Genomic DNA, 21,916 nt, shown 5'->3' on the forward strand with positions numbered 1-21,916 from the left:
AGGGGCGTGTTCCACGCGTTCCCTGCGAGCGGGGTGTGTGCAGGGGCCGGCCAAGAAGCAGCCAACAGGTGAGTGGATACCTTTGCTTGAACGAGTTGTCTAATCACCTGTTCCCTTTATTAGCAGCGCTGGAGACCATGAGGGCAGACAGACGAGCGAGAGAGCCGAGAGCTGAAAAGCTGGAGAGAGACTGGAACAACATTGATGTGTAAAGAAAATAAAACTGTGTCAAACCTGCATCCTGCAAATGTGTGGTACTGTTGGCCAAAGAGCCCGGGGAAAGACGAAGGAAACCTCCACAAAGGCAACAAGAGAAGTACCCCGCACTTGTCTTTTATAAAGTAAATTTGTACAGCCGATAGGGGCATATATATCAATTATATGATTTGCCTGAGAAGCTGGACAGGACAAAAAATAAATAAATTAAAAAAATATATATATATATATTATGTGGTCCGCCGCGTCAGTGTATTTGGTCTTGTCGGATTATTTATTGGGGTCCGCCGCATCAATTTATGTTGCCAGCTGTGTCATTTTATGTGGTACGCCAATTCGATTTATGTGGTACTTTCGGAATATTTATTGTGGTCCGCCGCGTCATTTTAAGTGGCCCGCTGCTTCAATTTATGTAGTCCTGTCAGATTATTTTACGTGGTCAACCGCAATCAATTTTATCATTCTTTATTTCATTCTTTCTTTTGTAAGCCAACAGCTAAGTAAGCCATTCGACAAATCCAGCTAATATCGCCAACGTATCATTCACACAATTCTAACATTCTGTTATAACTTACTGTTTCGTTGTCTCGCCCATTGCAATAAATGATAGTCACCGACTCCACCATTAAAAGTACTTTTTAGTAAAATCATTCTTTTTTTTTCCGGAGAAAAGTGACACTGTTGTCTAACAGTAGAAGGCAAAGCTAGCTACACAACAAATCGAAATAACATTGCTAACGTGTCGTTTACACATTTCTAACCTACTGTTATTACTTACCGTTTTATTGTCTTCTCCATCGCCATAAATCACGACTGCGCCATTAAAATTGGAAAATCTAAATTTTTGAGAAAATTTGTGGATGAAGCAGAACTTTTCTTGGCACACACGCAAAGCGACCTTCCCACAATTGAAGGCATGTTTTCATGAATCATAAAAGTTATACGTAAGGCGCTTTATAATTCAGAGGAGGCTGAACGTTTGTGTTGTGACTTGTGCTGCTGGTTCAAGCAACCAACAACAGCCTTTTATTAAGTTTCATCGTAAAACGGCAGAAAATGAAATGAGGGACCACATTAAATGAAGTGGCAGGCCTACAAACTATTGCGGCAGGAAACAACATAGCGGGCAAATATAAATGATGCGACATGTCCACATAAAATTAAATGGCTGGCCACATAAATTGATGTGGTGGACCACATTAAGTAATGCGGTAGGGCTACGTAAAAGGACATGGCTGGAGACATAAAATAATGCGACAGGACCACAAAAATAGATGCCGCGGACCACGATAAATGATCCGGTAGGACTGCATAAATCAAAGTGGTGGACCACATAAAATGATACAACTAGCCACATAAAACTATGCAATGGATCACATAAAATAATGCATCAGGACCACATAAATTTATGCGGCGAACCACAAAATGGTACGAGCGGCCACGTGAAATTATTAGCGCAGGACCAAATAAAATAAAGCGGCGGGCCACATAAATTGACGCCAGCGCACCACATTAAATGATCCGACCGGATCACATAAATTGAAGTGGCAGACCACATAGACGACCCAACGGAACCACATAAATTAATGTGGCAGACCACATACAATGACACGACTGGCCACATAAATCAATGCGACAAAACCACGCCAATTGAAATGGCGGATCATATTAAATAAAGCGGTCGGGCGACATAAATTTAAGGCAACGGACCACATAAAACGGCACGGCTTGCAACATAAATTGATGCTCCGGACCATGATGTATAATCTGGCAGGACTGCATAAACTATGGTAGCAGACCACGTAAAATGATCCAACAGAACCACGTAAATTAAAGTGGCGGACCACATAAAATGACACGACTGGCCATAAAAATTGGCAAAATTGAATATTGCAACAGGATCACATTGATGTTGTAGACCACATAAAAGAATGCAACAAGGCCACATAAATTGAAATGGCGGACCACATTAAATAAAACGGAAGGGCGACATAAATTTGAAGAGGCGGACCACACAAAATGATACGGCTGGACACAATAAAATAATGCAACAGGACCACAGAAATTGCCGCGGCGGACCACATTAAATCATCCGACAAGACCACATAGAATAGAATAGAAGAATAGAATGGACTTTATTGTCATTATATTTGCATATAACGAGATTAAGGACTCCAATTTAAGTGCCGTAGTGGGAACAAAAATGGGCACAAGAGGTAATAAAGGAAAAACTAACAATTGAAATAAGCAGACTACTATCCAATAGGAATAATAAGCAATCCTGTACAATATACATAACACTATAGAAATAAAAAATACTGTACAATATACAGAACAAGACAAGAGTAACAAAGTAATAAATAACAATCAGTGTCGGATGTAATGCACTCGAAGTGTAGTATTGCACAGTAGGGTATTAGGGTAGGATATTGTATAGAATTATATATATTCAATTATATATAATTATATATATAGAATGTATATAAATTGAAGTGGCGGACCACATGAAATAATCCAACAGGACTACCTAAATTGATGCGTCGGACTACGTTAAATAATCTGACAGGACCAAATTAATTGAAACGGCGGACCATGTAAAATCATTTTGTAAAAAATACTTTTAATTGGATGAGTTCTTACTCTGTTTGGCAACCAGTTAATGACATAATCCGGTTGCAAAGTAGCTTGTGGCGTCAGTTAATTTGTTTAAAAGGTTTCAAAGCATCAGTGCAGTGAAAGTATTAACATGCTATAGAATAGAAAAACATTTTATTGTCAATATACACATGTATATGTCCAGGAGGTGGCGTTGGAAGGATAAAGATTCGGAAGAATCCATTGTTTAATTTCATTAAGACACGCTTCCAACTGACTACAGTCCGGCGTGTTGGTCAGCTTTAGGGGCATGTAGAGTTGGGTGTCATCAGCATAGCAGTGAAAGCTAATACCGTATTTGCGTATGACGTCACCTAGCGGCAGCATGTAGATGCTGAAGAGTACAGGGCCAAGGACCGAACCCTGGGGAACTCCACACATTACCTTAACATAGTCCGAGGTCACACTGTTATGGGAGACGCACTGCATCCTATCAGTAAGATAAGAGTTAAACCAAGACAGTGCTGAGTCTGACATACCAATTCGTGTTTTGATACGCTCTAATAAAATATTATGATCAACGGTATCGAAAGCAGCGCTAAGATCGAGGAGCAGCAACATAGATGACACATCAGAGTCCATCGTTAGCAATAGATCATTAGTCAATTTTGCGAGGGCTGTCTCAGTCGAGTGATTAGCCCTGAAACCGGATTGAAAGGTTTCACATAGATTGTTAAACGCTAAGTGTTCATTTAGCTAATCTGCAACAGTTTTTTCGAGGATTTTCGAAATAAAGGGAAGCTGAGACACCGGTCGAGGTTAGGTCTTTTAAGGAGAGGATGAATAACCGCTTTTTTGAATGCTAGGGGAACAGTGCCCGAGGAAAGTGATAAGTTTATAACATTTAGCACTGATGGACCTAATAATACAAAAAGCTCCTTGATAAGTTTCCCAGGAAGTGGGTCAAGTAAACATGTTGTTTGTTTTATTCCATTTACACGTTGTAACAATTCTTCTAATGTTATTTCATCAAAACGAGAGAAACTATTTTGGATATTTGCAGTATCCGCCGTATATACAGTCGTATCTGTGTTAATATAACCCAGTTGTAGCTGGGACGCATTGTCTTTAATCTCCTTTCTAATAAGTTCAATTTTCTTATTAAAGAACTTCATAAAGTCATCTGCCGAATGGGTGGAGCTACTGGAAGGAGTCCCTTGTTGGGTTAGCGATGCTACTGTACTAAACAAAAATTTTGGATCGTTTTTATTAATGCGGATGAGATTTGAGTAATAATTAGTTTTAGCTAAGGTAAGCATGCGTTTATAAGTTATTAAACTATCACTCCATGCTTGATGGTGCACCTCAAGTTTAGTCGTGCGCCATTTGCGTTCCAGCTTTCTACATAATAATTTCTGAGCTCTAGTCTCTTCAGTAAACCATGGCGTACGCCTTTTTGGAGCCTTTTTTAACTTCAGCGGTGCTATACTATCAATGGTTTCGCGCAGGGCGTTATTGAAGTTGTTAGTGAGGTTATCAATAGAGCCCACATACTTTGGGAACGGTGCCATTACCGAGGGCAGTAGGTCAGCAAGAGTCGTCATTGTGGCAGCATTAATGTTGCGGCTGCTATAGCAGTTTTTATTATTATTAGCTTGCCGAACATGAGTCTGAACTTCGAATTTTATAAGGTAATGATCGGACATTACTTTAGTATACGGGAGTATCATAACTTTGGAAACGGTGATACCTCTGACAAGCACTAGGTCTATCGTATTACCGCTGCGATGCGTCGGTTCATTTATTATTTGTGTAAGACCACAGCTATCAATTATAGTCTGGAGCGCCACGCACGGTGGGTCCGATGGGGTATTCATATGGATATTAAAGTCCCCCATTATAATTATATTATCGGCGTGCGTCACTCAGCTATCGGCGTGCGTCACTCAGCACAAACTCTGAGAATTCACTAATAAAGTCCGAATACGGCCCTGGGGGGCGGTAGATAACGGCCAGACACAGAGGCAGAGGTGTGGCAGACTTCATAGAAAGCACCTCAAAAGATTTATATTTATTATTTAAGTTAGGACTAAAGTTAAAGTTTTCGTTGTATATTAGTGCGACCCCCCCCCTCCCCTTCTAAGGGGACGGGCAATATACGCATTCGTATAGTTAGGAGGGGATGCCTCATTTATCGCAAAAAAGTCGTCTGGTTTAAGCCAGGTTTCGCTAAGACCGATGACGTTAAGGTTGTTGTCTCTAATGACCTCATTAACTAATAACGTTTTGGGAGACAAAAATCTGATGTTTAGAAAGCCCATATTATAGGTAGTGGGCTGTTTTAAGGAGTTGTTGATAAAATTATCCGTAGTAGCAATATTAATAATGTTGCGTTTATTATGCGCAGTGTACTTAAAATAATTACGACCATATCTAGGAATTGATATGACGGGAATTTTCAGATTGTCTACTTGGCGCTGCGATAAACTGAACGCATCATAATTTGCCACCTCAGTAGAACGCATGTCTAAGTCTGACGTAGTCATAGTCATAGCAGAAAAACCATTTCGTGAGTTGTGTATTATTCTACGAAAATTGCTATGTGTACAGGGATCATCCAGCCTGGCGCTGGCTAGTTCTAACTTAACTGACTCCATACCCAGGCTAGCAGGCTCTGTAATTGCCTGTGACCGGGCTTGCTCTAGTGCAGTTAGTCTAATGTGGCTCAATGCGAAATCTATGTTCCGAGACAAGAGGATAGCGCCTTCCTGGTTAGGGTGAAGGCCGTCTCTCCTCAGCAAGCCAGGTTTGCCCCAGAAAGAGGGCCAATTATCAATAAACGTAAATCCCTGTTGTCTACAGAAGCTATCCAGCCACTTGTTAAGAGAGACTAATCTGCTATATCTCTCATCATTGCCTCTCCCAGGCAGGGGGCCAGAGACAATTGCTCGATGCCTGGACATCTTTCTGGCGAGATTATTGTACCAGATTTGCAGCCGGACTTCCTTTTTCTGTCTGCAACGTAGTCTCCTCCTTGTTTAAATAGACCACCTTTTTGGACCAGTTGATCTGCCGTTTCTTTTCTTTCTCTCCTCTGCCCCCCTCTCCCTTATGGAAGGGGGGCGGAGGGACACAGGTCCGGTGGCAATGGATGAAGTACTGGCTGTCCAGAGTCTGGACCCAGGATGGACCGCTTGTCCAGAGTCAGTTGGGGACATCTCTGCGCTGCTGATCCGCCTCTGCTTGGGATGGTTTCCTGCTGGCTCCACTATGGACGGGACTCTCGCTACTATATTGGATCCACTTTGGACTAGAATCTCACCGTTATGTTGGATCCACTATGGACTGGACTTTCACAATATCATGTTAGACCCGCTCGACATCCATTGCTTTTGGTCCCCTGGGGGGGGTTGCCCACATATGCGGTCCTCTGCAAGGTTTCTCATAGTCATCATTGTCACTGTCACCGACGTGGAGCTGGTCATTGACTTTGGGAGGTCGAGTCCACGATCACAACCTATTGTGATCGAGGGAGTTGAGGTACAGACCGTGGACTCATTCAAGTACCTCGGGGTTTGGGTGGACAATAAGCTGGACTGGACTCTTAACACGGACCACCAGTACAAGAAAGGACAGAACAGGCTGTACTTCCTCAGGAGACTGCACTCCTTCAACATTTGTAGAAAACTCCTGTGGATGTACTACCAGTCTGTGGTTGCCATTGTTCTGTTCTACATGGTAGTGTGCTGGGGGAAGTACATCTAAGAAGGACAGCTACAGACTTGAGAAACTGATCAGGCGGGCCGGTTCTACGATCGGAATGAAACTGGACACACTGGTGAAGGTGGCAGAGAAGAGGACTGTGGACAAACTAGTGAGCATCCTGGATGATGCCAGTCACCCTCTGTATACAGTTATCAGTAGCCAGAGGAGCCTGTTCAGTTCTAGACTGCTTCATCCCAAGTGCAGGACTAATAGACTCAAAAACTCCTTTGTCCCACACGCTATTAGACTGTACAACTCCTCTCTGGGGAGGGGGGCGGGGGGTACTAGGATGACAGGGGATGCAAAACAATAACAGTGCAATACGTTTTCATTACATGGTCACTACTGCCTACTTTCTCTTGTTATATTTTTATTTTACTTTTATATTTGTATTCCCATTGTTGCTTTTTATTGTTTATTCTTATTGTAATATTTCTCTATTTTGTTTCCATTTAAACCCCCATTATTTACTTTTTACTTTTTTTTTAAATTGATCTCAACTCTGTACACTGCTGCTGGAATTTTTATTTTCCTGAAGGCACTCTCCTGAAGGAATCAATAAAGTACTATCTATCTATCTATCGATCCATCTATCTGTCCCACTGGGTGTGAGTTTTTCCTTACCCTTATGTGGGCTCTGTACCGAAGATGTTGTTGTGGTTTGTGCAGCCCTTTGAGACACTTGTGATTTCGAGCAATATGAATAAACATTGATTGATTGATTGCTGCCAACAACTAAACAAGGTGGTTTTGCTATACCATCTGGGATGTTGTGTTGTGGTGCAAACTTTTGACCACAGAACCATCATTACATGTCGTGTAGACCAAAATTACGTGTTTTAACATATTTTAACCTTAAATTTAAAAACGTTCCTTAATCGACCCCATCCAGGATTCAAATCGGGTACCTCTGCTGCCAATGCTGCAGAAATTCATCCACGGTAAAAAGTCATGTAAAGTGTCCTTTCATTCATTGATTGGCATTTTAGAAAAACTTTCTGCTAATAGGCCGAGGTGGCCCTGGTTACGTTATTTGGTTTACAGAAACCGGCGGTATTTTGAGGCAAAAAACCTAATCATACAAAAAAGTGTGGCGTACGAAATCTGAGGTCGTACTGTTATTTTAACGAACATGTTGGCTCTCACGTTTTCCTCAGACCGTATCTCCCCAGTGCACTCCTGCAACCCCACACTCTTGTCATTCCCTGCCAAGCTTGACTTTACTTTGTACTCCTCCTGCTTGACACTATCTGAAGCAAGTACGTTTAACTTGGTGCCATCGAACCACAGGACTGGGTTTCAGTAATCCATGTTCTTATTCTGCAGACTTTCTGCTGTATCAAGAAGCTTCCTTCTGAGACGAGCGCTGACAAGATGATCCCTGACCCTTTCAAAATCTGCCGGAAAGCCGGCACCGCTCAAACGTCTATTGTCCAAATACAACCTCTGGATGTGACACTGATCACTTCTGTTGTGGACCATGGAAGGACTGTAGTGCAAAAAGTCAGTGTTCAAAAACAAGAATAAAAATTTTAAAAATTATGGGTATTTTACTTGAACTAAGCAAAATTATCTGCCAATAGAACAAGAAAATTCGGCTTGTCAAGACTTTCCAAAACAAGTACAATTAGCTAACCTCAATGAACCCAAAAATACCTTAAAATAAGTATATTCTCACTAATAACAAGTGCACTTTTCTTGGTAGAAAAAAAAGAGACCTTTTTGCTCAATATGTTGAAAAATATTCTTAAATTACGCAAATGCTAGTGCCATTATTTTGACATAATGATATGCGCCCGGCATTACATTTCTTGGAAGCAAACTTATACTAAAATTAATTTATTGTTCTTAAAGTACTGAAACCCACTACTACCCACCATGCAATCTGATAGTTTATATATCAATGATGAAATATCAACAATGCAACACATGCCAATATGGCTTTTTTAGTTTACTAAATTACAATTTTAAATTTCCTGGGAGTTTCGTCTTGAAAACGTTGTGTAATGATGACGTGTACGCAAGACGTCACCTGTTTTTAGGAAGTATGAGCGCTGCGCACACACACAGCTAAATGTCGTCTGCTTTAACGGCATAATTACACAGTATTTTGGAGATCTGTGTTGCTGAATCTTTTGCAATTTGTTAAATCAATATTGGAGAAGTCACAGTAGAAAGATGGAGTTGGGAAGCTTTAGCCTTTAGCCACACAAACACACTGTGATTCCTTGTTTAAAATTCCTGGAGGTGAAAATTTACTATGGATCAGAGCGAACATGAATCCAGACCAAATGTCAACCAGCAGGTTTCGGTGAGAAAATTGTGGTTAAAAAGTCGCTTCTTACTGGAGAAAAGCTGAGCTTGGGCCGTCCATGAAGCTGCCGTCGACTCCCCTGAGACATTGGCGTCAACACACCCGTGGACGTACACCTCCGAATATCAGGTACCATTAAATTCACTAAAACACTAGCAACACAATAGAAAGATAAGGGATTTCCCAGAATTATCCTAGTAAATGTGTCTAAAAACATCGGAATCCGTCCCTATGCAATCGCGTTTTGTTTTTTTTAACTCGTTTTTTTTTTTTTCTAGTCCGTCGCTATCAATATCATCAAACACGAATCTTTCACCCTTGCTCAAACTAATGGGGAAATTGTCGTTTTCTCGGTCCGAATAGCACTTTTTGTTGGAGGCTCCCATTATGAACAATGTGAATATGTGAGGAGCCCCCACACTTGCGACGACATCGTCTGCGACTTCCGGTAGAGGCCGGGCTTTTCTCTTAACACCGACAGTTGCAAACTTTATCGTGGATGTTCTCTACTAAATCCTTTCAGCAAAAATATGGCAATAATGCGAAATGATCAAGTATGACACATAGAATCAATCAATCAATCAATGTTTATTTATATAGCCCTAAATCACAAATGTCTCAAAGGGCTGTACAAACCACTACGACTACGACATCCTCGGAAGAACCCACATAAAGGCAAAGAAAACTCACACCCAGTGGGCAAGGAGAATTCACACCCAGTGGGACGCCAGTGACACTGATGACTATGACAACCTTGGAGAGGACCTCAAATGTAGGCAAATGTTTTATTTTACGCTACACATTTTAGATGGAAGACATGTCTGGGCTGCAGGCGGGCAGGAAAGTACCGTGCTGAATGTGGCTTGGCATGAAAGACGGCACTTAGATGGCAGCATATGTTGTTCCAAAACTTGTGTGTACCTTTCAGTATAAATGGTGCCTTCACAGATGTGTAAGTTACCCATGCCTTGGGCACTAATGCACCCCCATACCATCACAGATACAGGCTTTTGAACTTTGCAATGATAAGAGTCTGGATGGTTCGCTTCCCCTTTGGTCCAGATGACACAATGGCGAATATTTGCAAAAACAATTTGAAATGTGGACTCGTCAGACCACAGAACACTTTTCCACTTTATATCAGTCCATCTTAGATGATCTCGGGCCCAGAGAAGCCGGCGGAGTTTCTGTATGTTGTTCATAAATGTCTTTCGCTTTGCATAGTAGAGCTTTAACTTGCACTTACAAATGTAGCGACAAACTGTATTTAGTGACAGTGGTTTTCTGAAGTGTTCCTGACCCCATGTGGTGATATTCTTTAGAGATTGATGTCGGTTTTTGATACAGTGCTGTCTGAGGGATCGAAGGTCAGAGTCATTCAATGTTGGTTTCCGGCCATGCCGCTTACGTGGAGTGATTTCTCCAGATTTTCTGAACCTTTAGATGATATTATGGACCGTGGATGTTGAAATCCCTAAATTTATTGCAAGTGCACTTTGAGAAATGTTGTTCTTAAACTGTTTGACTATTTGCTCAAGCAGTTGAGGACAAAGGGGTGTACCTCAACCCAACCTTTCTTGTGAAAGACTGACCATTTTTGGGAAGCTGTTTTTATACCCAATCATGGCACCCACCTGTTCCCAATTAGCCCCGCACACCTGTGGGATGTTACAAATAACTGTTTCATGAGCATTCTTCAACTTTATCAGTATTTATTGCCACCGTTCCCAACTTCTTTGTCACGTGTTGCTGGCATCAAATTCTAAAGTTAATGATTATTTGCAAAAAAAAAAATGTTTATCAGTTTGAACATCAAATGTGTTGTCTTTGTAGCATATTCAACTGAATGTGGGTTGAAAAGGATTTGCAAATCATTGTATTCCGTTTATATCTACATCTAACACCATTTCCCAACTCACATGGAAACAGGGTTTGCACATATACACATCTATAAACACACACATACCTATACCCATACATGAACACACATATACATACATAAACATACATACACCAAAATCATTCATCCAGATGCAGACACACACACACTCATATATATACAACAACAAATCCATACACAGGTCGGCGGGACAGCGATCAGATACCGGCAGCCACTGCCAACTGAGAACCAGCCGATCTCCTCCCCCATCCCCAAAGGTTCGGCCACACACCCTCGTCACCCAGGGACAACTCCCGACAAGCCCGCCCCAGACGACGGCATGACACCGGTCGTGAAGGGCGGCGAGGCAGGGCGCAAGGCCATCCTAGGCCTACACCCAACAAGCCAACCAACAAGACAATAAACGAGTATGAAGCCGGCAAGTTCGTCATCCCCGACAACAACCACGTGCGCGCGCTGCCACCAGTCACAACATCAGCCACCCCCCTGCACCGGACCCAGCAGTCACGGGTGCCCCTACCGCAAACAAACGGCAGTAGTAAAAGCAGCTTCAATTCCTCCAGACAGCCAGCACCACTCGATCAAATCAAAGCGATCGAAAAAACTGCGACCGGCAACCACACGCAAACAGGATCACAGAGACCATCCAGAGCCAGCCCAAACGCCAAAATGCAAACAAGAGACATTAACACCTCCCCTACCAAAAGATCCCACCAGCCCCAACCCAAACCCGCACAAACACACCACCGCCCAAACAACCGAGATACAGCATCTAGACCAAACAAGGGCCCCCTTGTTTGGTCAAGTCCACCCCCTGCCAAACAAAGCCAGCCCCTGCCCGCCCCAATCCAATTCTGCAGAGTCCTTACCAGCAACCGAAAGCAGAAAAACTACACAGCCCCTATGCCCAATGCTAACACCGCAACCCGGCCATCCACACAGCATCGTTCAGGTACGAGTCCCGGCCAGGGGACAGAGCCCCTCATCAGGGGAAGAAGCTAATGCATCCCGTTCGCATGTCAGTACCCAAACCAGCCGGCAAGCCAACGCCAGCCAGCCCCCACTGCCCCAAAAGCGCACAGACACCAATCACGGAGTAATCTGAAATACAACTGAATTTATGAATGAGTGAGATTGTATCTTGAAAAGAAGAATGTGGATTTTGTAAGAAAAGTAATACATCATCAGCATAAAGGCTTATTTTATGATGAACGGTTGCGGTATGGATGCCTTTAATACTTGCATGCTGTCGAATTGCGGTTGCAAGAGGTTCAATAAATATAGCAAACAGTGACGGAGAAAGTGGACACCCCTGCCTAGTGCCCCTCATAAGATGAAACCTTGGAGAGATTTGGCTGTTCGTTCTAAACAAAGCTATATAGGATCTTGATCCGAGCTATAAATGAGTCTCCTAATCGAAATTTCTGTAGAGTCGCAAGAAGAAAATTGTAATTCACTCTATTTAATGCTTTTTCAGCATCTAATGAAACAATAGCTGTTTTTAGATTATGCATAACAGAATAGTCTATCACATTGAGTAGACGGGGGAACATTGTTGGACGATTGTCTCTCTTTGATGAAACCTGTTTGATCAAGATGTACTACATATGGATTGACTTTTTCTAATCTTTGAGCTAATACTTTGCAGACAACTTCAAGATCAGCATTAATCAGGGAGATTGGCCGGTAAATGGATGGAGGTGTTGGGTCTTTATCAGGTTTTAGCAAGAGACTGATGGTGGCATAGTTCATATTTGGAGGAAGGAATGAGTTTTCTCTAATCTCTAAAGCTATTTTTGTAAATATCGGAGCTAGCAGTGACCAGAATGTTTTGTATAACTGCACAGGGAACCCATCATATCCTGATACCATTGTAAACCCAGCATATTTAAGTTTTGTACAAAATGGTTGTTGTTATATCTTTTATAATCGAGCAAGAAATACAAAAATGCAACCGACAAGTCGAACCAAAGGGTAAAAAAACGAATCCACATATTAGATATAATATCACTGTTCTACAGAACTTTGTTGTAGAATTCAGCCTCCGTCTGACACTTTCAAGCTTTTTGCTTGATAGTGTCAGATAAAGGCAGATTCTAACCATTGGAATCATTTCTATAGTTTGAAACGATCCTGCGGGTCGCATTGAAATGTTAATTATTTTGTATTATGCCCAGATAGTCCCGTTAACTGCTTTTTTTATGCTGTTTTGCAGGACTCGTCTCACCTGACTTCAAACTCGACACCTCATTGGCTGCTTCTGAGACAGGATCGATTACTTCAGTCTTAATTTACCAGAAGTGATTCTTACTTTTTGAAGCAGCACATTTTTTGACGCTGAATTTTAAAACAATTATTTTTTTAACACACACATTTCGCTAACAATGTTTTGTGTAAATTAAATTAAAAAAAATTAAATAAAAAAAATTCAAAAATGAATAAGAAAATGTCTCCCGGCTGCCCTGGGAATGCCTTATGGCAAAGTGGCTCGGGAGTGGGAAGTGAAGTGAAGTGAATGATATAGTATAGTATGCGCCCGCCTTGAATTACGGCCGGGTCAAACTCGCTTCGCAAAATAATTAGCGCATGCTTAGTATTACCGCCTGGTCAAACTTGTGACGTCACGAGTGACACTTCCCCTGTCATCATTTTCAAAATTTGAAATCGCATAAAGGGAAGAAGATTAAGAGCTATTCAGTAGAATTTAAGGTCCAAGCTTACATCACACTCAAATTTTTACTGCATAACTTTGGTAAGTGCCGGAGTGTGAAGAGGTTTTAAAATAATTAGCGCATGCTTACTTTTACCGCATGCCTTTGGTAAGCGCAGGAGTGAGAAGAGGTTTCAAATTAGTTAGTGCCCCGGCGGCAATTGAAGGAAATACGGTATATAGTGCTTTTCTCGAGTGATTCAAAGCGCTTTACATTGTGAAACCCAATATTTAAGTTACATCTTTAAACCAGTGTGGCTGGCACTGCAGGTGGATAAACGGCAGTGACTAGGATGGCAGAAGTGGGGCTCGAACCTGGAACCCTCAAGTTGCTGGCACATCCACTGTACCAACAGTTTTTACCGCCCCAGTAAGTAAAAGAAGTAAGAAGTAAAAAACTTGGGTATTTTACTTCGATGTTTGCATCGTTTTGAAACAACAAACAGTTGTCCCTCCAGGAAGACAAACATAAACTATGACACATTTTCCGTCATGCTCTTTCGTCCCAAGGACTTTTTATTTATTTATTTTACAAACCCTGCCTCTTATCAAAGGCTTTTTCATTAGTTTTGTGACTGCGGTCGCCGCTTTTAACTTTCGGTCTGGGCTTAGCGGCTTCACACTGCGTCCGTAAATCTGAATCTTGAATTTTAAGGTGACTTATCGACTCATGTTGTGTTGAAGCTCGTTTCGTTTCTGGGCTTCTCTGCTTAGGCTGCTGCCCCCGTCACCCGACCTCGGGTAAGTGGAAGAAGATGGATGGATGGATGGAAGAAATAGACAAATTAACCTCTATGGATGTATTCTTGTAGTATTATCTGTAACTTTAAGGGTGGCCACTGATTAACCGATTATTGGCGTTCTTATTCGGGGAAACGTGGATCTAAAGCAGTGGTTCTTAACCAGGGTTCGATCGAACCCTAGGGGTTCGGTGAGTCGACCTCAGGGGTTCGGCCGAGGTCAAAAAACACCCGACTCTTCGTGTAAATACAAACTTCTCCCTGTTGGCATATTACAGATACGTCAACAGCTGACTGATTTGCAGGTGTGTAATTTGTTGTGAGTTTATGCACTATCTTAGTTGTGTTGTTTGAACAAGGTGTTGCTCATGCACGGGTGATTTTGTGCACCAGTAAAAAAAAACATGGTAACACTTGAGTATGGGGAACATATTCACCATTAATTAGTTGCTTATTAACATGCAAATTAGTAACATATTGGCTCTTAACTAGTCATTAAGTACTAATTAATGCCTTATTATAACCCTAACCCTCCAACACTGACCCTAACCCTAATCAAATAACTCTAAATGAAGAGTTTATTACTTAGAATATGTTCCCCTAGTGTCCAAATGAGTCTAAATTAAGTCTTTGTTACTTAAAATATGTTCCCCATACTAAAGTTTTACCAAAAACATACACTGTAAAGAAAAAAATCCTATTTTTATGGTTAATTTACTCTAAATTTCTACTGTAATTTTTCAATTTTTTTAAATAGGTTTTAAACTGTATAATTAAAGACATTATCTGTAAATAAACAAATCGCCTGTTGTTTTAAGTAATATGCCAATAATGACAAAGTATGTATATTTCTATTTTTTTTTCCAGAAAAATTCCATATTAATGATAAATATCATTTTCTGTTTTCTCAAATTACTTTCAAATTCATTTAAAATTACAGTAATTAACTTTCATTCAATATGTAACTTAACTTTCATTCAATATGTAACCTGTTGTATAAAAGCCTATGTCTATACTAACATTTCAACAGTTTTATATGTAAATTTAAGGCAAATCTTATTTTGTTAATCAGGTTGAAAAATATTGTAACCTGTTATTAAAAGGTTCATGCGCTCACTAGCAATTTGACGGTATTCATTGTGATATGAAACACAAGTAGTGACCGACAGCAAGACATAGTAAATCATAGCCAACAGCCATACAAGTCACACTGACGGTGGCCCTACAAACACATTTAAGACTGTTACAAATACGCGCGACATTGTAAACCCACATCAAAAAAGAATGACCAACACATTTCGGGAGAACATCTTCACCGTAACACTAAATAAACACAAAAGAACAAATACCCAGAATGCCAAACAGCGCTACTCTTCCGGGCAGCACCCCTGCAACCACCAAACCCCGCCCACCTCAACCGACGCACGGAGGGGGGCGGTGATGTGGGGTGGTGGCGGAAGATTAACGCTACTTGGCATTCTGGGTATTTGTTCTTTTGTGTTTATTTTGTGTCACGGTGAAGATGTTCTCCCAAAATATGTTTGTCATTCTTTTTCGATGTGGGTTCACAATGTGGCGCATATTTGTAACAGTCTTAAATTTGTTTGTACGGCCACCGTCAGTGTGATCTATATGGCTGTTGATCAAATATATCTTTCAGCCAGTTCAGGATACTACACATTTATCTCAGTCGACTTACTGTTTATTGGGCAAATGTGGCGATACGGTTATGGGATATTGACCAAAATTAGGGCGAGTACGTCACGGCACACCAAGAATCATTTCTCCGGTCGTTGTCGGGGCCAGCTCCGCGGAGAAATCAGGTAGTCTCCCGTGAAGATTGACAAATATGATGCTAGGTTGATATATCCATTCAAAGAAGGTTAATCCACTTTTCACGTAATTTCTACATAATGTAATTCCCCCGATATCAACAATTCAGAAATAATCTGTAAAATAATGTTATTTTTCTGTGGAACTGTCAGCATTGTCACTTCATTAAAATTGGTTGATCGTAATAAATTAGAAAATCTCTGTAGAAAAAAGGTATTATTCTGCAGTACTGTTTGTATCGTCACTTTAATAAAGGTGGTTGATCTTAACAATTTAGTAAAAATCTTCGATTTAGTAAAAATCGATATTTTTCCGCAAACCGTTTAATGAAAATTTCTGTAAATATAATGTTTTTGATCATTATTAAGTTTACAGTGTTTTACTTTAATTTTATGGTTTTGGTTTGGCAGCCGTAGCTGCCAGTAGATTACCGTTTTTTTTACATATATATTTTTTTTACAGTGTACAACTTTGTCTTGAATTTGAAAAAAAACAACAACATTTTATTATTGTCTAAAGAAGGGTTCGGTGAATGCGCATATGAAACTGGTGGGGTTCGGTACCTCCAACAAGGTTAAGAACCACTGATCTAAAGACTCAGCCATCCAGAAACCGGCAATGAGACCGTCACCTCCCCAGCACGAAGCCCCACTCTCCCGCACTAAAGTCCCCCGCAACGTTTTATTTGTTTCCATTTTTATGACGCCATGAAATAGAATATCGATTCAACTAGGGCCAAGATTGGATTCTTAAACGAGGTGGGTTCGGACTGGCCAGGTCGCGCGCGCGCGCACGCGGGGGCTCGATCGCAGCCGCCGGGAGCGCGCGCAGACACGCGCGCCTCTTGATTCATCCGCAGTTTCCGAGCGGGAGCGCAGGTGGCGGGAAGAGGAGGAGACGCCGCTGGAGAAGTACCAGCAGGACTAGTTTGATTAGGAACGCATTTCATTGGCGTTTTGAGCATTCCTGCACACACAAAAAGTTTGTTTCCAAAAAAAGAAAAAGAAAAAAATATGCTCGTCTCCGCCGCTGCTGTCCTGTTCTGTGGATTTATCTCCTGAGAGACTGCTGCGGTTCCGTTGCGTCCCGCCTGGTACAAGTACCGTTTCTTTATGAATGCACACTCCATCATGGACCTGCTCGGACTCTACTTCCTGCAGCTCGCCCTCCTTGGTAAGTTCCCGCCTGTCCTCTGCCACAACTTCACATTTTGCTCTTTCCGTACCTCGGAGTTCGCTCCGGCCAGGTCGGGTCTTCGAGTTCGTCCGCACGCACGCAACGAGCTGCCCAAATTAAGACCTGAGTTTGTCTTCAGCTCGTCATTTAAGACAAGTGCGCGTCCACGTGCGTAAAAGTGCGCGCGTGGGTTTTGACGTGCACGCGCCTTTGCAGGCAAAGGTGCGCGTGTGCTGGAAGTGTGGATAAGTGCCCGTGTGACGTGTCTTCTGCTGCATGCGTGCGCGTCATTAACACGCGTGACACACACATGCTCATGTATTTTGCCTTTTTGACGTGTGGACCTGCATCAGGACACTTGTGTTACCTCACCAGTTATACTTGCGTTTCTGCTCCACTTTTTTTTTTGCACAGGAGTCAACATGTCTGAAAGGTTTTTGGTGAAATCCGTCATGTTGAGTAGCTTTATAAGCCTGCACGTTTTTGCAGTGGAGGTAAAAAAAAAAAAAGAATACTCCTTCACTTGCAGTTTGCGTTGACATTGATTGGTGATGATATAGCGCAAGGCTTAAGAGGGGACAGTCAGACAGAACGGTAAAAAAAAGAAAGAAAAAAAGACTATGACCCCGAATGATATTTGACCTAAAAATGGAGAAAATAGACAGACACAATGGTATAAAAAGCAACAAATAAATAAATGAATAAATGTCATCAGGACGGACTGAGAGAAAAGACTGACAAGAGTATGAAAAATGGCAATACTCGAGAGAAAAGACTGACCAGAGTATAAAAAAATGGCAATACTCGATAAGACACATTGAGATGGCACAAACAAAAAGATCATGTTAAAAAGACTACGACACCAAATTTTGACTGTGTGTGTGTCTGCGTGTATATATATATATATATATATATATATATATATATATATATATATATATATATATATATACAGAATCGTTTTGAATCGGAAAAATATAGTTTTTGAATCGAGAATCGCGTTGAATCGAAAAAAATCGATATATAATCAAATCACGACCCGAAGAATCGATATTGAATGGAATCGTGGGACACCCAAAGATTCGCAGCCCTAAAATATATATATATATATTCATCCATCCATTTTCTACCGCTTATTCCCTTTTTGGGGTCGCGGGGGGCGCTGGCGCCTATCCCAGCTACAATCGGGCGGAAGGCGGGGTACACCCTGGACAAGTCGCCACCTCATCGCAGGGCCAATTTATATATATATATATATATATATATATATATATATATATATATATATATATATATATATATATATATATATTAGGTCTGCGAATCTTTGGCCCCAAGAATCGATATTGAATGGAATCGTGAGACACCCAAAGATTCGCAGCCCTAATATATATATATATATATATATATATATATATATATATATATATATATATATAAAAATAAAAAAAATCTCCTGATGATTGAGGGAACCCCTCATGAAACAGTTCTGTAGAGATGAAGTAGTCTTGTGATTTTTCCCACACCTACATATATATATATATATATATATATATATATATATATGTTAGGGCTGCAAATCTTTGGCCCCAAGAATCGATATTGAATGGAATCGTGGGACACCCAAAGATTCGCAGCCCTAATATATATATATATATATCCATCCATCCATTTTCTACCGCTTATTCCCTTTTTGGGGTCGCGGGGGGCGCTGGCGCCTATCTCAGCTACAATCGGGCGGAAGGCGGGGTACACCCTGGACAAGTCGCCACTTCATCGCAGGGCCAATATATATATATATATATATATATATATATATATATATATATATATATATATATATATATATATATATATATATATATATATATATATATATATATATATATATATATATATATATAGGGCTGCAAATCTTTGCCCCCAAGAATCGATATTGTATCGAATCGTGGGACACCCAAAGATTCGCAGCCCTAATATATGTATATATGCTGATCCTGGAGCACAGAGAAGCAGAACTACGAGAGGCCATGAAGCTGCGACACAGCACCACCACCTTGCTGCACGCCAACCGACTAGACATGGAGCAAACCTTGTCAAACGTTCAGAATGCTGAGTATTATATATCGATTTTTTTCGATTCAACGCGATTCTCGATTCAAAAACAATACTTTTCCAATTCAAAACGATTCTGTATTCATTCAATACATAGGATTTCAGCAGGATCTGCCCCAGTCTGCTGACATGCTAGCAGAGTAGTAGATTTTCTTTAAAAAGCTTTTATAATTGTAAAGGACAATGTTTTATCAACTGATTGCAATAATGTAAATTTGTTTTAACTATTAAACGAACCAAAAATATGACTTATTTTATCTTTGTGAAAATATTGGACACAGTGTGTTGTCAAGCTTATGAGATGCGATGCAATGTGACACTATTATTCTTTTTTTTTTTTTATAGATATCTAATGATAATGTCAATGAGGGATTTTTAATCACTGCTATGCTGAAATTATAACTAATATTGATACTGTTGTTGATAATATTCATTTTTGTTTCACTACTTTTGGTTTATTCTGTGTCGTGATTGTGTCTCCTCAATTGCTCTGTTTATTGCAGTTCAGAATCAGAATCAGAATAGTTTTTATTGGCATTGTTTGAGAACGGGTTCAAAAACTAGGAATTTTTCTTGGTACAATCATGCAACATAGAAGACATATAAGACAGAATAGGTAATAAGGTGAGCTGTAAGTGAGCTATGAGATCTTGTTCTTGTTCATGTGTCTGATAGCCGAGGGGGAAAAACTGTTCAGATGGCAGGAGGTGTGGGTCTGGATGGACCATAGTCTCCTCCCTGAGGGGTGAGGGGAGAATAGTTTGTGTCCAGGGTGAGAAGAGCCAGCTGTGATCCGACCCACACGCCTCCTGGTCCTGGAAGAGAACAGGTCCTGGAGGGTTGGGAGTGTACGATGCGCTGCAGTCGATGCTTGTCCTGGACTGTGGTGCCGGGGAACCACATGGTGATGGAGGAGGTGAAGATGGACTCGATGATTGCTGAATAAAACTGCACCAGCATCTTGGTCGGCACCTTAAGTTTCCTCAGCTGCCGCAGGAAGTACATCCTTTGCTGGGCCTTCTTGATGAGGGAGCTGATGGTCTGCTCCCACCTGTCTTGGGTGATGGTGGTTCCCAAAAAAACGAAAGGAGTCCACATTGGAGATGGGGGTGGGAGAGTCAATCAGGGTGAGGGGGGATGGTGGGGCTGTGACTTTCCTGAAGTCCATGATCATCTCCACTGTTTTCTGGGCGTTCAGCTCCAGGTTGTTAAGGCTGCACCTCCGAGTGTTGCTGGGTCAGGTTTGGTCTTGAAATTGGATTGCATAGTTATGGTATTGCTTTGTATTGGTTTGTTGGATTGATGAAAAAAAAAAAAAATCGATTAAAAAAAAAAAAATCGATTCTGAATCGCACAACGTGAGAATCGCGATTCGTATTCGAATCGATTTTTCCCCACACCCCTAATATATACATATATATATATATATATATATATATATATATATATATATATATATATATATATATATATATATATATATATATATATATATATGTGTGTGTGTGTGTGTGTGGACATTTGGCATATATTTGTAAATATATATATATATATATACATATCAATCAATGATTATTTATATAGCCCTAAATCACTAGTGTCTCCAAGGGCTACACAAACCACAACACAAACCACTACGACATCCTCGGTAGGCCCACATAAGGGCAAGGAAAACTCACACCAAGTGGGACGTCGGTGACAATGATGACTATGAGAACCTGGGAGAGGACCACATATGTGGGCAACACCCCCCCCTCTAGAGGACCAAAAGCAATGGATGTCGAGCGGGTCTAACATGGTACTGTGAAAGTTCAATCCATAGTGGATCCAACACAACCGTGAGAGTCCAGTCCAAAGCGAATCCAACACATCAGCGAGAGTCCCGTCCACAGCGGATGTGTATATATATATATATATATATATGTATATATATATATATATATATATATATATATATACAGTATATATAAATATTCAACAAGAAACAATTATTTGAGACGACACAGCCGAAAAGAACATGGTAAAAAAAGACTATGACACCAACTAAAAAAATTTACAATTTATAAAAAAAATTAAAAACTGACAGAATAATACAACATAATCATTGGGTTAAGAGGGGACAGACTGAGAGAAAAGAGGGACCAGCACATATTTGCAGTGCAGGTCAAATGTACTCCTTCACTTGCAGTTTGCAATGACACTGAAAGGTGATGATAGCACAAAGCTTAAGAGGGGACAGGCAGAAAGAACGGTAAACATTGTTTAGACTATGACACCAAATAATACAAACCCCGTTTCCTTATAAGTTGGGAAATTGTGTTAGATGTAAATATAAATGGAATACAATGATTTGCAAATAATTTTCAACCTATATTCAGTTGAATACGCTACAAAGACAACATATTTGATGTTCAAACTGATAAACTTTTTTTTGTTTGCAAATAATCATTTACTTAAGAATTTGATGCCAGCAACACGTGACAAAGAAGTTGGGAAAGGTGGCAATAAATACTGATAAAGTTGAGGAATGCTCATCAAACACTTATATGGAA

The 21,916-nt window shown here is 40.7% G+C and overlaps 1 protein-coding gene across 1 annotated transcript in view; it reads left to right on the plus strand.

Annotated features, from left to right (window-relative positions):
* The first annotated feature begins 16,740 nt into the window (after positions 1-16,740).
* The window catches only part of gfra4a (GDNF family receptor alpha 4a), a 316,518-nt gene continuing 311,342 nt past the window's right edge, over positions 16,741-21,916 (plus strand). The window contains exon 1 of the mRNA XM_061894914.1: positions 16,741-17,246. Coding sequence (XP_061750898.1) covers positions 17,186-17,246 — 61 coding nt within the window. The 5' untranslated portion in view covers positions 16,741-17,185. The remainder of the gene's footprint in view (positions 17,247-21,916) is intronic.

This window comes from Nerophis ophidion, linkage group LG03, assembly GCF_033978795.1.
Source record: "Nerophis ophidion isolate RoL-2023_Sa linkage group LG03, RoL_Noph_v1.0, whole genome shotgun sequence".
NCBI classification, from domain to species: Eukaryota; Metazoa; Chordata; class Actinopteri; order Syngnathiformes; family Syngnathidae; genus Nerophis; species Nerophis ophidion.